Here is a 12,986-nt window from a genome sequence, read left to right as displayed (position 1 = left end):
CCTGGAAGCTACCGGCAGCCAGCGTCTCAGCGGAATAGTCCTCAGAGGCTAGGTCAGTCTAGCAGCAAACTTGTCCTTTCAAGTTACCTTAACTGGGCGGTAACTTCCTTAGGAGGCCACAAGTGGGTGGAGCTAGTAGCCTAATTGCCGAGGCCTCTGGCAGAAGCTTCTCCAGCTAAGCTGTGTGTAGCCTTCTCAACTTTACAGCTGCCCAAAGCCAGGTCTACCTTACCAGCATTCCTCCAAAAGCTAGGATTATTCAAGAGCAACTAGTGAACATGTTGCTAACAGGAAAAGGTTCGATTTGCACGTAATCTGGCCTAGGCAGAGAGAGAAAACATTCCAGGACTGAGAGAACGGGACTAGTTGGAAGCAGCAAAGCCCTGTGCAGGCTAGGACCCAGGTGTCTACAATGTGCAGGGCCTACATCACCACTCCGCCTCCGTGTCGGCAACTGAGCCAGAGCCCTCAGAAGATTCTAGACCAGTTTCGTGCCCCTTAAAGTGTCCAAGTAGATCTTCAGCCCCTGCGAGTGTGTTCGGCAGGGGTGTGCGTATAGATTCACTTTTTCCCACCTACATTTCAAGGATAGTAAAGCTGTTTTTCTCCTCCTCAGGACCACAAGGGACAACAGAGAGGACGGGAAAATGGGGAGGGGGAGGAGGGCGAAAGCAACCAAGGTCTGGGGAGCCAGCCAACATTGCCACACTCAAGATGGCGACGCGGCCGTGGCGAGGTCCTTCAGAGGCGGTACCAACGCATGCGCAGCGCAGAGTCCCGGTCCGGGACACAAGATGGCGGCAGCGGCGCTGGGGAGGGCGAGGCGGAGGCGGCAAAACGGGCGGTCGAGAAGAACGTGTGGCCGCATCCCCTCGAGTCCGCTTCGAGCAGGTAAGAGCCCCAGGAAGCCATGGTTCTGCTGCGAGCCGCGCCAGGGTCTGGGAGTCCGAAGCAGGACGGCGGAGGCCCCTCCGGCGCTTCCCGCTCGGGGCTGCCGCTCGCCCGGTTTCTTTCGTCGCCGCCATCTTAGACCCGCGGGTGGGCAGCAGGGCCGCTGGCTGGGGTGACTGCAGTGGGCCCGGAGAACCGGGCGAAACTGCCTCTAGGGTCCCTTCGCTGCTGCCGCTGCCGCCGTCGCCACCGCCTTTGTGTCGGGCTCCGACTCTGAGTCGCCTCAGCCCGGGGGCGGGAGCGCGCGGCAGGGCGGGGGGCGGAGCCCGGGAGATGGGCCGGCGCGCGCGCACCAAACATCCCGCCCCCGCTGGGGTTGGGGGAGGGGAGCGCGGGAGCGCGCCGGGAACTAGGTTCTGTCCGTGCGCCTGCGCACTTTGTAGTCCTGCGGCTCCGCCCACCAGAGCCGGAGCTTTATGATTGGTACACTGAGAAGTGCTCCCGCCCATATTCCTCCAATCCGGGAATCGGAAGCATTTTCTCGCCTGAGTTCCGCTGGTTGCGCAGATACTGTTGTTTGTCTCTAGAGTACGCTGGGCTTCTTCGACTTTGGTATGCGTGGGGGTCCGGAAGGCACAGGCTAAGTGAATACATTAACGAAATGGGAGCAGCAGCGAGAGTGCACAGAACGCTAGACTACCATGCAGGGGTCAAATGGTTCTGCCGTAGAAGTCAGGATGGCTGCGTGGCCTTGAACTTGCTTCGGAGCTGGTGTTTTGGCCAGAGACCTGCTGCACCCATCTATGTATATTTATCTTATTTATTTTTAAGAGACAGGGACTCTGTAGCCCTGAGTATCTATCTGTAACTCACTATGTGGACCAGGCTGCCCCCGAACTCAAAAGAAATCCTGCGTCTTGAGTTGCTGGGATTAAAGGTGTCTGCTATTACACCTGGCTCTGATGTGTGTGTATGTGGTGCTGGGGATATAACCCTAGGTTTGACATAATGACGGGCAGTCAGTGTACAAAGTAGCTTCATTACCACCAGCACTTAACAAATTCTAAGTTGATAACATTTCCAAGCTGTGTAAAGTGAAAAAAAAATTGTCATCTTGTCTCCCAATCCCTCCTGGGGTGCTTTTAAAAATTACAAAATCTTTAGCGAGGATGATAGCATAGATGAAATCTGAAATTCTAGCGCTTACAGATGGAGGCAGGATAGTATGACCAAGGGCGATAATCTTAACACTTGGAGATGCTGGCAGGATGATTAGGAGTTTAAGGCCAGTCTCAGCTATGTGAGACCCTGTCCTGATGTTACAAAATCTTTGGTAGTTCTACCCTTCCTGCTTCTGACTGCAAACAGGTGTCGTGGAGTTCAACTGTTTTGGGATTGCTGTAGTGTCCCATTCAGGTGGTGCTTCTGCCTGCTTTAACTGCTTCAGGCTGCTTCTGCCTTCTACAACAAATGCATCAGGTGCCTCCTTCACGTTTTCTGGGACAGACAATTTTCAATAAAGACAGATGAGATGTGCTATAGTTTGCATGTCTTTATTTTTTTTTCAAGACATTCAAAGAAGTGTCTTTTTAAAAAAAGATTTATTACATATTAGTACATTGTAGCTGTCTTCAGACACACCAGAAGAGGGCATCAGATCTCATTACAGATGGTTGTGAGCCACCATGTGGTTGCTGGGATTTGAACTCAGGACCTCTGGAAGAGCAGTTGGTGTTCCTAACCACTGAGCCATCTCTCCAGCCCAGAAGTGTGTCTTTACTAGTTGTGGGTGGCTTGAGATATTGCCCTAGACTTTCCAGATGTATACTTTGTTCCCATTGCTTTGGTCTACAGACACTTTGATTGGCACCACTAGCTGTGCAATGTGTGGGGGCTCTGTTGTGCAAAATGAAACCATGATTACTATTGGCATGTGTCTATATTCCACCTAATGAGAAGGCTGAGATGGAAGGATCTCTTGAGCCCAGTGGTTGAAGACAAATTCAGGCAACACAGGCAAAGCCAATTCAAAAGGAAAGCTGATCATGATGGCTTTCACCTGTACTAACACTTGGGATGTCAAAGACGACATTGGGATTCAGGTTCATACTCAGCTACAGAGTGAGTCTGAGCCAACCTAGACTATTTGAGTCCTCATCTCAACCCAAGAACAGAAAAGGGGGGGGGGAAGGAGGAAAAAAGTCAATCCCAGGCTGGAAGTTAGGGTTGCTTATTGGAACACTTACTACTTAGCAAGGATCTGGCCTTGATTGCCAGTAAAGCAAGTTTTATCTTCTAGTCCTGTTGGCACAGGCTGTAATCTTAGCCAATCCCAGAGACCAAAGCAGGAGGATCATATTCAAATATTCAAGGCCGCCTTGAACTATGGATTAATAAATTCAAGGACAATCTTGTTCCTTTTTTTTTTTTTTTTTTTTTGTTCCATTTTTTAAGACCCTGTTTCAAAAGTTAGGAGTCTGGCTCAGTGGTAGAAAGGTTATGTAGCATGAACAAGGGACCTAGTACCTCATAATATATTTGTTATGCTATGCACAGTGGTCTCAACCAAGGGTTGGAAGAGCACTTACCTGTCATGTACAAGACTCTTGAGTTCCATCTCTCTCACTACGAAAACAAAAAAGCTTCAAGGTGATAGGAAAGCATTAAACCAAGTTTAGAGTTCTGTTGATGAACCAGTTCAGGAGGTAGGAATGCAGACTTTATTGGCTGGACACTTGACTACATTGTTTTAAAAAAAAAAAAGCCAGGGTATGTTGGCATACATCTCTGGAGGTAAAGGCAGGTGAATCTGAGTTCAAGACCAGCCTGGTCTACAAAGTGAGTTCCAGGTCAGCCAGGTTACACAAAGAAACCCTATCTCAGAACCAAACCAAAGAATTCAAATCACCACAAAAGGGTGGGGGGTATTCTGTCTCAGCAGATTGATTTAGACAGGGCCTCATTCTATGGACTAGGCTGATCTTGAACTTTGAGAAGAATTGAACTTCATTGAGCCTCTAGACCCTCCCCCAGTGTGTCCTTGTCTCACAGCTTTTGTCCCTGCCTGGTAAAGTTTCACAGGCCAATGACTCTTTTCTTCTATTTGCTCTCCAGCTGCTGATTCAGATTCACGGAGTCCCCTGAGTCCTTGTCAACTGCACTGCTGACCAGCCTTCCCACCTGTGCTACGCCTTTCTGTGGGCCTTCCCCACCTTCTGTAGGACCCTGTGAAGTGGGTTCAATCCAGCCAGAGAAGAAAACACTCTCATGCTAGTATTGCAGACCCCAGAGGGTGAGAGAAAGGGGACCTTATTCAGCCTTGAAACCCATGGGCTCAGTCCCTCAAGAAGCCATTCCAAACCTTTCTGTAATCAAGGCCCTTGTGTCACATGTCCTGCTGCCCTGTGATTTTTATCTGCCAAGCTGTACAGATAAAGTAACTATTTGATTTTTCCATTTCCAAATTAACAGGCATCTGTGAGTGTACAATAAAATAAATGTTCTATGATTCCTATGATGTTGTTAACCAGTCAGGGCTCCTGATCAGCATGCAAAGAAAATCTTTGAATCAGCTTTTGTGGTCTTACTGCTGGGGAGGGTTTCTCGTGGGTTTTGTAACCTACTGAAAACAACAAACTCCCAGTCTGATCTCAGGTGGTCCCCGGGGTGTAATAGATCCAGACTGGGAAGCACCTGGCCTTTGGGACCTGTGCTGGGAGTGCACAGGGAGTACTGGAGAGTACAGGTCTGAAGCAGCTGGCTTCATTGCTGGTGGTAAGAGAATCAGTGTTTGCCTGGGGCTTCTGAAGGACTGGACCAGATAAAACTCCTTAGTTACACTGCTTCCTTTAGCAACAGACTACAACCAGTAGAGTCTCTGCTTCCTCCTCAGCTGCGCTGGTCCACTGAGACTGTACCTAGTGGGAACAGTAAAGCTATCATCGTCTCAAGAGAAGGCACAGGTCCTTGTAGGAATGACTTCTCTCATTGGCTTTGGTACTTTGTAAATGTCTGCAGGATTAGTAGAGCTCCTCTTGGGTCCAGCTAGCATTCTTAGCCTTGGAGAGCAACACCCTGACCCCAGTCTAATGAGACCGTTCCATTGTAGACCTAGCCATCTAGCACTACAGTGCATTTTTCATGGCACTAGAAGAGCTTTGCCCATCAAACCTGGGTTGGGGGAGGAGTAAAAGAAGGCTTCCTGAAGGATGTGAGCCCAGGGGCAAGCTAGGCAATTAGAAAGATCTAGGCAGTGGGTCCTCTGTCATACAATTGAGAACAACTTGAATCTCAGTGCACCTGTGGCACCAGCTTGCCATCCAGGGCAAGACTGCTGGATTTCTCAAATCTCTAGATAAGTCACCAGAGCCCTAGGTTGTAATTGGTGGGTGGGATGGAGCTGACACTCTTGGTCCTATGTGGCAGGTCCCGAGTGGGTGCTGAGATGGCCAATGAGAATCACGGCAGCCCCCGGGAAGAAGCCTCCCTCCTAAGTCACTCTCCAGGCACCTCCAATCAGAGCCAGCCCTGTTCTCCAAAGCCAGTTCGCCTGGTACAGGACCTCCCAGGTACTGGAGGGAGTGGTGGGCTAGCAAGACAGCAGGGATGCTGTGAGCAGCCCTGACTGTCTGGGTTGTACTTTTGTTTGCAGAAGAGCTGGTACATGCAGGCTGGGAAAAGTGCTGGAGCCGGAGGGAGAGCCGTCCCTATTACTTCAACCGATTCACCAACCAGTCCCTGTGGGAGATGCCCGTGCTGGGTCAGCACGATGTGCTTGTGAGTGGCAGCTTGGGGCAAGGGTCTCAGAGCAGGCCTCTCACCTTCCACAGCTAGGTGTCTAGCCTTGCGCAGATACCTACAGATAAAATGTAAAGCAAGATTTTCCCTGTCTTCAAAGAGCTTGCAGACAGGACAGAATGATTACTAGTGTAGCATTCTGAACTCTGAAGGCACTGCAAATGAAATGAGCCTCAGCACGGCTGACTTGCTCCCTCCCTGTCTTTATGACATGCTCACTTTGTGGCAGACAGTAAGATTCTAGTTGTATTGAGCTAGGCATGGTGCCCACCTTTAATCCCAGTACTTGGGAGGCAGTGGCAGGTAGATCTGAGTTCTAGGCCAGCTTGATCTAGAATGCAAGTCTAAAACAGCCAGGGATACTCAGACAAACCCTGTCTACTAAAAAATTAAAAATATCGAAACTCATTGGGGATCCAGATCTGGGGAAGAAAGTCCCTCTGAGAATCATCAGAGTTTAAAATGAAGCTACCTGGGAAAGGAAGGATGCTACAGGAGTATTACCACACAGTCAGGTAGCCACTTCAGCACTTAGACCGCTCAGCTGGAGCAGGCTTTACTACCCTTCAGGTAGGGGCCTCTTTATTCTGCAGGTAAAGACACTGAGGTTCAAAGTACCTGGGCCGAGGCCATATGGCTGCTTATTGGCAGAGGGGCATGTGCAGAGATTCCTGATGTCACTAGAGGAGGCCCATGCAAAGCCTTGACTTTTTTGACTTGATTCCAGATTTCAGTTTGGTTCTTAAAGCACCAATCTAATGTAAGACATCATAGCACTGACTTGTGTCATAATGTCAGTGGTGAGGTAGGGTTAACATGACCTTTCTGAAGGTGAGGGAACCAGGAAGTAGGTAGCTCACCCTGGGCTGCAGGTGGAGGTAGCAGGCAGGGGTGGGGCCCATGCAGGGTTCTTCATCCGCATTCCAGGCGTTTGGCTTCCTGAGGAGTCATTGCAGGGTAGGAATGCATGAGAGTATGACAAAACTACCACCCTACTTACATTTCTCCTGCTTTCCCTCCTGTAGTCAGACCCTTTGGGGTTGAATGCAACCCCTCTGCCCCAAGACTCCACCTTGGTGGAAACTCCCCCAGAGAACAAGCCCAGAAAGCGACAGCTCTCAGAAGAGCAGCCAAGTGGCAACGGAGTGAAGAAGCCCAAGGTGAGTGTCTGGGCATGTGGCTAGCAGGTCACTACAAGGGCTGTGTCAGGAAAGATTCCCAAGTGCAGCGTCTATGACTTGATGCTTTTTGGATTCTTTTCCTTCAGATTGAAATACCTGTGACACCCACGAGCCAGTCAGTGCCCAGTTCCCCCAACATCCCAGGAACCCCAACATTAAAGATTTGGGGTGGGTCCACTGAAGATAAACAAGCAGCTCTCCTCCGACCCACTGAGTGAGTCCCTGCTGATTGGCTTGCATACCTCCATTGTTGAAGGGTAATTTGTCCAGGGCTGTGGTATGGTGGGCAGGCCTTCATCACAAGCCCTGTCTGTGCCCCTAGGGTGTACTGGGACCTGGACATCCAGACCAATGCTGTCATCAAGCACAGGGGCCCTTCAGAGGTCCTGCCTCCACATCCTGAGGTTGAGCTGCTTCGTTCTCAGCTCATCCTGAAGCTCCGCCAGCACTATCGGGAACTGTGTCAGCAGCGGGAGGGTGAGGACTCCACAGCCTTTCCTTGACTTTACCACTTGGGCTTGTGTGGGAAGAGGGCCTGGTGGTTCTTGGTGTGTGCTGTGGGAAAACAGACCTGTCTGCAGTTTCCACACTTGAAAGCTGGGAAAACTCTTAGAGAAAGCATGCTTGGAGCTCACACATCCCAGCTCAGGAGGCTCAGACAGGATTTTGAATTCCAGGCGAGTCTGGGATGCATCACCAGACCCTGCCTTAAAAAATCAAAACCAAACCAAACAAAAACCACCCAAGAGTCTTTGAATATAGTTTGGTAAGTGACGTCTAGGAAAGAAGCAGCTGAAAAACACCAAGTACTGTGCCTTTTCTGTTTTAGTGTTGACTACTCCAGGTCCGTAACAGCTCTCTTGTTCCCTAGGCATTGAGCCACCCCGGGAATCTTTCAACCGCTGGATGCTAGAGCGCAAAGTGGTGGATAAAGGATGTGATCCTCTGTTGCCAAGCAACTGTGAACCAGTTGTGTCTCCGTCCATGTTTCGTGAAATTATGAATGACATTCCCATCAGGTACAGCCCTATAACTTGGCTGCCTGGTCCTTGTACCAAGTCACTTGTAGTAGGGCTCTATCTAACTTGCTTATTTTCTAAATCAGGTTATCCCGAATCAAGTTCCGGGAGGAAGCTAAACGCCTGCTCTTTAAATATGCAGAAGCTGCCAGGCGGCTCATTGAGTCCAGGTTTGGCTTTTTCTGTCCCACACAATGAAAATGGTGTGTGTGTGTGTATATATATGTGTGTGTGTGCACACTCGAAAATTCGAGAACACATGGAAGCACCTGCCTAATGCTCACACAGGTGTGTCAGTGTTGCCAGACTGATGGGAGGTAAGCTTAGAGGTTAGTGCCTGAGATGGCTGTGAATCAGGAGAAATAAGACAACCTAACAGCTGGGCCCCACACAAAACACAGCTTTCTCTTGCTGTCAACCTGCAGGAGTGCATCTCCTGACAGCAGAAAAGTGGTCAAGTGGAATGTGGAAGATACCTTCAGCTGGCTACGGAAGGAGCACTCAGCCTCGAAGGAGGACTACATGGTGAGAGGGCTCAGGGAGAGGTCAGTTGATAGGCACTGCCTGTCGGGCTGGCTTCCACACAGCTTGTTGTGTGGTATGGCAGACTTTGATGCCCACCAGTCCCCAGAATCACAACTACAGAGATGATTAAGGCCCATGGTTTTCTCCCAAAGAACAATTCCATTGACATTGTTTCTGTAATCTGAAGCTCAGACAGATGCTGCCTTCCAACTTGATGAGTAATCAGTGTCACCTTAGTAGAAGAGATCTGCCTTTCCTTGTGTGTGTCCATAGTACAAGTAAAAGCTACCTTTAGGGAGCTGGAGAGATGGCTCAGCAGTTACGAGCACTGGCTGTTCTCCCAGTGGTTTGGGGTTCAATTCCAGTATTTACATAACAAGGGATCTGATGCCCTCTTCTGGTTTCTGTGGGTACCAGGCATGTTTGTGGCACATAAAAATGAATGACGGTAAAACGTATACATACATGAATAAAATAAATATTACAAAACAGCCAGCCACCTTCAGATTCGATCCCTTCTCAGTGTATCCAGGGCCATCGTGTTCTCTGGCCTGTCTGTCACTCAACCATCTCCATCAACTTGCAGTGGGCTTTCTTCTCAGGACTGTTTTTCACAAGAGACAAGTGTCACAGATCATATCAATAAGTGTACCTGACACTTGTTGACTGAGATAGGTACACTCACTATCCAGAGTCACTCACTGTCACACTGCAGATTACAGGGCAATCTAAGTACTTAAAAGCACAACCTTTTAAGTATGGACCAGCCAGGTGCCCTGTGCTGTGGCAGCCCTCCCAGCAAACAGCCAGTGCTGTAAGGTGGAGCTTGCCTGACCTGCCGCTTTTTCCACCAACCATCTTGGGTTCTGCCAGTGTAGTGGCAACAAACACTGCAGCTGTTCATGGCCTGTTTACATGATGGGCTTGGTGAATGGCGGGGAATGACACTGACTACTCACAGTGTCCTATTTGCTAGTTTGAATTACCTTGATAGGAACAAGATTCAGAAAAGCCAAGGGATCTGTCCAAGCAACATGGCTAGTAAACAGAACCACTTTCAAAACTGGGACAACTGGGACATCTGGGACTCACTAGCCCCACAAGAGTTCCACCTGCCGGCCCCACTGAGGCCCTTTAGCCATCAGTGTCCTGATGAGGGCTTTTCTTCAGGACCGCCTGGAGCACCTGCGGAAGCAGTGTGGGCCTCATGTCTCTGCTGCAGCCAAGGACTCTGTGGAAGGCATCTGCAGCAAGATCTACCACATCTCCCTGGAATATGTTAAACGGATCCGAGAGAAGCACCTTGCCATCCTCAAGGAAAACAACATCCCAGGTAGGAGTGAGATGAAGAGCAAACTTGTCATCTACTCTGTCCTAGCCCTGAAAACACACATGACTAGACTGGTCTGGGGGGGGGGGGGGTCAGTGCTCCCCTAGAAACTGAAGTGATGAGAACGAAGGAGCCAGAAGCTGACCTGAATTCCTGTTCCCTTAACCTGTTTTCCCCAGACCCAAGTGTGATAATAACCTACCATGGCAATGTGAGCATTCATTAACAGTTAAGCTGCGCAGGCCCTAAGGATCCCGACATAAGCTAACAACTATCCAGACAAAGGCTGCCATCTTCATACTTCTGATTTGTCTGGCAGGCCTAAGGCATTGCAAAAGGAGTCAAGAGCTGTGTGTTTTGATACAGGCTACCAGTTAATGCCAGTTGATTGGCAGGTTGTTTCCTTTGTTATGTAAACTGAGTCCCATCTTATAAGTGCTGCACAATGGGTGCTGGAGGCTGTCCACTGTGGACAGTCTTTCACTGTCTTCCCATCCACAGAGGAAGTAGAAGCCTCAGAGTTGGAGCCCCGCCTGGTATACTGCTACCCAGTGCGTCTGGCTGTGTCTGCACCCCCCATGCCTAGTGTGGAGATGCACATGGAGAACAGTGTGGTCTGCATCCGGTATAAGGGAGAGATGGTCAAGGTCAGCCGTAGCTACTTCAGTAAACTGGTGAGAACCGGGGAGGCCCTTGTTGACGGCCTGAGTGGAGGCTTGGGATCTTCTTTGACCAGAGCCCTCATCTGGCCAGTGATACAGTCATGAAATCACTGCTCTTTCCTCTTCTGTATATAGTGGCTCCTCTACCGCTACAGCTGTGTAGATGACTCTGCCTTTGAGAGGTTCCTGCCTCGAGTCTGGTGTCTTCTCCGTCGATATCAGGTACAGAGCTGGGGTCATGGAGGGTTCCCTTGGAAGGGAACAGGGAGACTGAGCCTCACATTGATTAAAGCTAATTTGCAGATGATGTTTGGCGTGGGCCTTTATGAGGGGACTGGCCTGCAAGGGTCACTGCCAGTGCACGTCTTTGAGACCCTCCACCGACTCTTTGGTGTCAGTTTTGAGTGCTTCGCCTCACCCCTCAACTGCTACTTCCGCCAATACTGTTCTGCCTTTCCTGACACAGATGGCTACTTTGGCTCCCGAGGGTGAGATCCAGGAGTTCCTGGGCCCTTTCTTCCCATAAAGATGTCTTCTAGGGCACAAGTCCAACCCGATCTAGTTGCTTCTTGATGCTTAGAGGGCTTTGGAAAGATAATGTGGAAGGTAGCTCCCACTTTTACTATTTACCAGCCATGTGATCTCTGACAAGTACGTAAGTACTGGGAGCCTCCCTATTGTGGCTCCAGGGGCAGACATGTAACAGACACTGCCTAAGCTGGCCTGTGGGCTTCTCCATGAGTTGGCTTAAGTTTGGAACAGAAATCCTGGGCTCCAGGGAGAGGTGTGAAGAGTAAGACAAACCTCAAAAACAGCAGGGTTGAGGAACACAGATGACCAGAAAAACTCCAGTAGGAAGAAAGCAGGAAAGAAGGAGAGGCCCATGCTCAGCAGCTGCGGGAAGCCCTGGGTATGGTTTCTATGGTGGTTTTAGACTCAATTCTCAACTTAGTGGAAACAGGCACACACACCTAACCCTTAGCTTCCATTCTCAGGTTAGTAATCTGAGAGGCAAGGTCATTTCCTTGTCACAGCCCAATTAAAAGGAGAATGTTGGCCTCTGGTCCAACTGTCGTCATTTCTTTGTGAGGTTGCCTTCATTTGTGGCTGTTTAGGAATGGGGACATCATTTATGTCTCTGTGAGGGACTGGATGTTAGTGGGGCTACAATGCTCACCTTTCTTTAGGCCCTGCCTGGACTTCACCCCGGTGAGTGGTTCCTTTGAGGCCAACCCTCCGTTCTGCGAGGAGCTCATGGATGCTATGGTCTCTCACTTCGAGGTAGGTGTGCTGCCAACTGATGGGGCAGGCAAAATTGCAAGCCTCTTGGGGGCAGTACCTCATGTCCACCCCATACTGTCCCTCCCACAGAAACTGCTGGAGAGCTCACCGGAACCCCTGTCCTTCATTGTGTTCATCCCGGAGTGGCGGGAGCCCCCAACACCAGCGCTCACCCGAATGGAGCAGAGCCGCTTCAAACGCCACCAGTTGATCTTGCCTGCCTTTGAGCACGAGTACCGCAGTGGCTCCCAGCACATCTGCAAGAAGTAGGTGCCGGGGCAACAGGGGAAGGAAGCCAGGTCTGACTGGCAGGCTGGGTGAGCAGCCCTGGTCCGTTCCCTGCCCTGAGCAGCTGCCTTTGCCCACAGGGAGGAGATGCACTACAAGGCCGTCCACAACACGGCAGTGCTCTTCTTGCAGAATGACCCTGGGTTCGCCAAGTGGGAGCCAACACCAGAGCGGCTGCAGGAGCTCACCGCTGCCTTTAAGCAGTCGGGCCGCAGCCACAGCTCCAGCTCTTCCTCTTCCTCCTCAGAGGCCAAGGACCGGGACTTCAGCCGGGAGCAGGGCCCTAGTCGAGACCCTCACCCCACTTAACATATCTTGCGGGGAGGAGGAGCTCCAGGGGTGCTGTTACGGACTGCTAGGACTCAGTCCTCAGGGCTGCATGCCCCAGGGCCCTACCCTGGGGTGGCAGTAGGACTTGAGCTGCCAGGAACATAGGAATATTATGGCTCTGCCAGGGCTCCCCCTCCCTGCTCCCACCCTTTCAGATTTACCAAGTACCTTGTAAATAAGCCCATGCCTCCCCAGCCCCACACTGACCCTGTTGCTGCCTTGTTTCATTTGTAAAAGGAAATACAGAAACTCCCCAAGAGTGTGTTGAGGGTCTTGGGGCAGTTGCCTTGGTGACCATTCCCTAGGTGCCCTTTATCAAGGTCCCCAGACCTTGCCACCCATCCACAGGTCCTTGAGGTACTGAATCTCTAGAGGCGTCTACCTGAACTCAGTAGGTTGGAAGACTACAGCTGAGCCTACCCAGGTATCTCTAGTCCCTGCCTAAACCAGATTTACAGGCTGCTAAATGTTTTCCATCTGGTCAGGAGAAAGTGTTGCCTTAGAGGCACTACAGGCTTCAGAGTATATAGCACCTGCCCTCAGAGACCCTGGAGACAGGGAGCCCACCGAGGAAGCAGGGTTCTTACTAGCTCAGCTCTCTCCTGAGATGAGGCTGGTTTGGCCCATACTGCAATCACAGTTCTTACAAGGTAGGGCTAGCTGGCTGTAGAGCCAGGTAGCC

The 12,986-nt window shown here is 50.6% G+C and overlaps 1 protein-coding gene across 3 annotated transcripts; it reads left to right on the top strand.

The window, feature by feature from the left end:
* Positions 1 to 700: 700 nt before the first annotated feature.
* PCIF1 (phosphorylated CTD interacting factor 1) lies at positions 701 to 12,908 on the top strand (the record flags this gene model as incomplete). Of its 3 annotated transcripts, XM_080925083.1 has the most annotated exons (16): positions 701 to 891; positions 4,006 to 4,183; positions 5,317 to 5,459; positions 5,543 to 5,667; positions 6,714 to 6,848; positions 6,956 to 7,083; positions 7,192 to 7,346; positions 7,741 to 7,888; positions 7,975 to 8,058; positions 8,314 to 8,413; positions 9,584 to 9,746; positions 10,245 to 10,417; positions 10,541 to 10,893; positions 11,593 to 11,686; positions 11,777 to 11,952; positions 12,055 to 12,904. In XM_080925083.1, 14 exons carry the CDS (start codon positions 5,336 to 5,338, stop codon positions 12,281 to 12,283), a joined length of 2,187 nt encoding a protein of 728 aa, XP_080781209.1. In that variant the 3' UTR covers positions 12,284 to 12,904. The 3 variants fall into 3 exon arrangements, with proteins under 3 accessions (XP_080781209.1, XP_080781210.1, XP_080781211.1); XM_080925084.1 differs by lacking the exons at positions 701 to 891; positions 4,006 to 4,183 and having other exon boundaries at positions 5,285 to 5,459; positions 10,541 to 10,627; positions 10,709 to 10,893; positions 12,055 to 12,901; XM_080925085.1 differs by lacking the exons at positions 701 to 891; positions 4,006 to 4,183 and having other exon boundaries at positions 5,322 to 5,459; positions 10,541 to 10,627; positions 10,709 to 10,893; positions 11,593 to 11,952; positions 12,055 to 12,908.
* Positions 12,909 to 12,986: the final 78 nt, after the last annotated feature.

The sequence above is a fragment of the Micromys minutus genome, assembly GCF_963924665.1.
Source record: "Micromys minutus genome assembly, chromosome: 11".
In the NCBI taxonomy this organism is placed as follows: Eukaryota; Metazoa; Chordata; class Mammalia; order Rodentia; family Muridae; genus Micromys; species Micromys minutus.
This window is presented reverse-complemented; position numbering and strand designations above follow the sequence as displayed.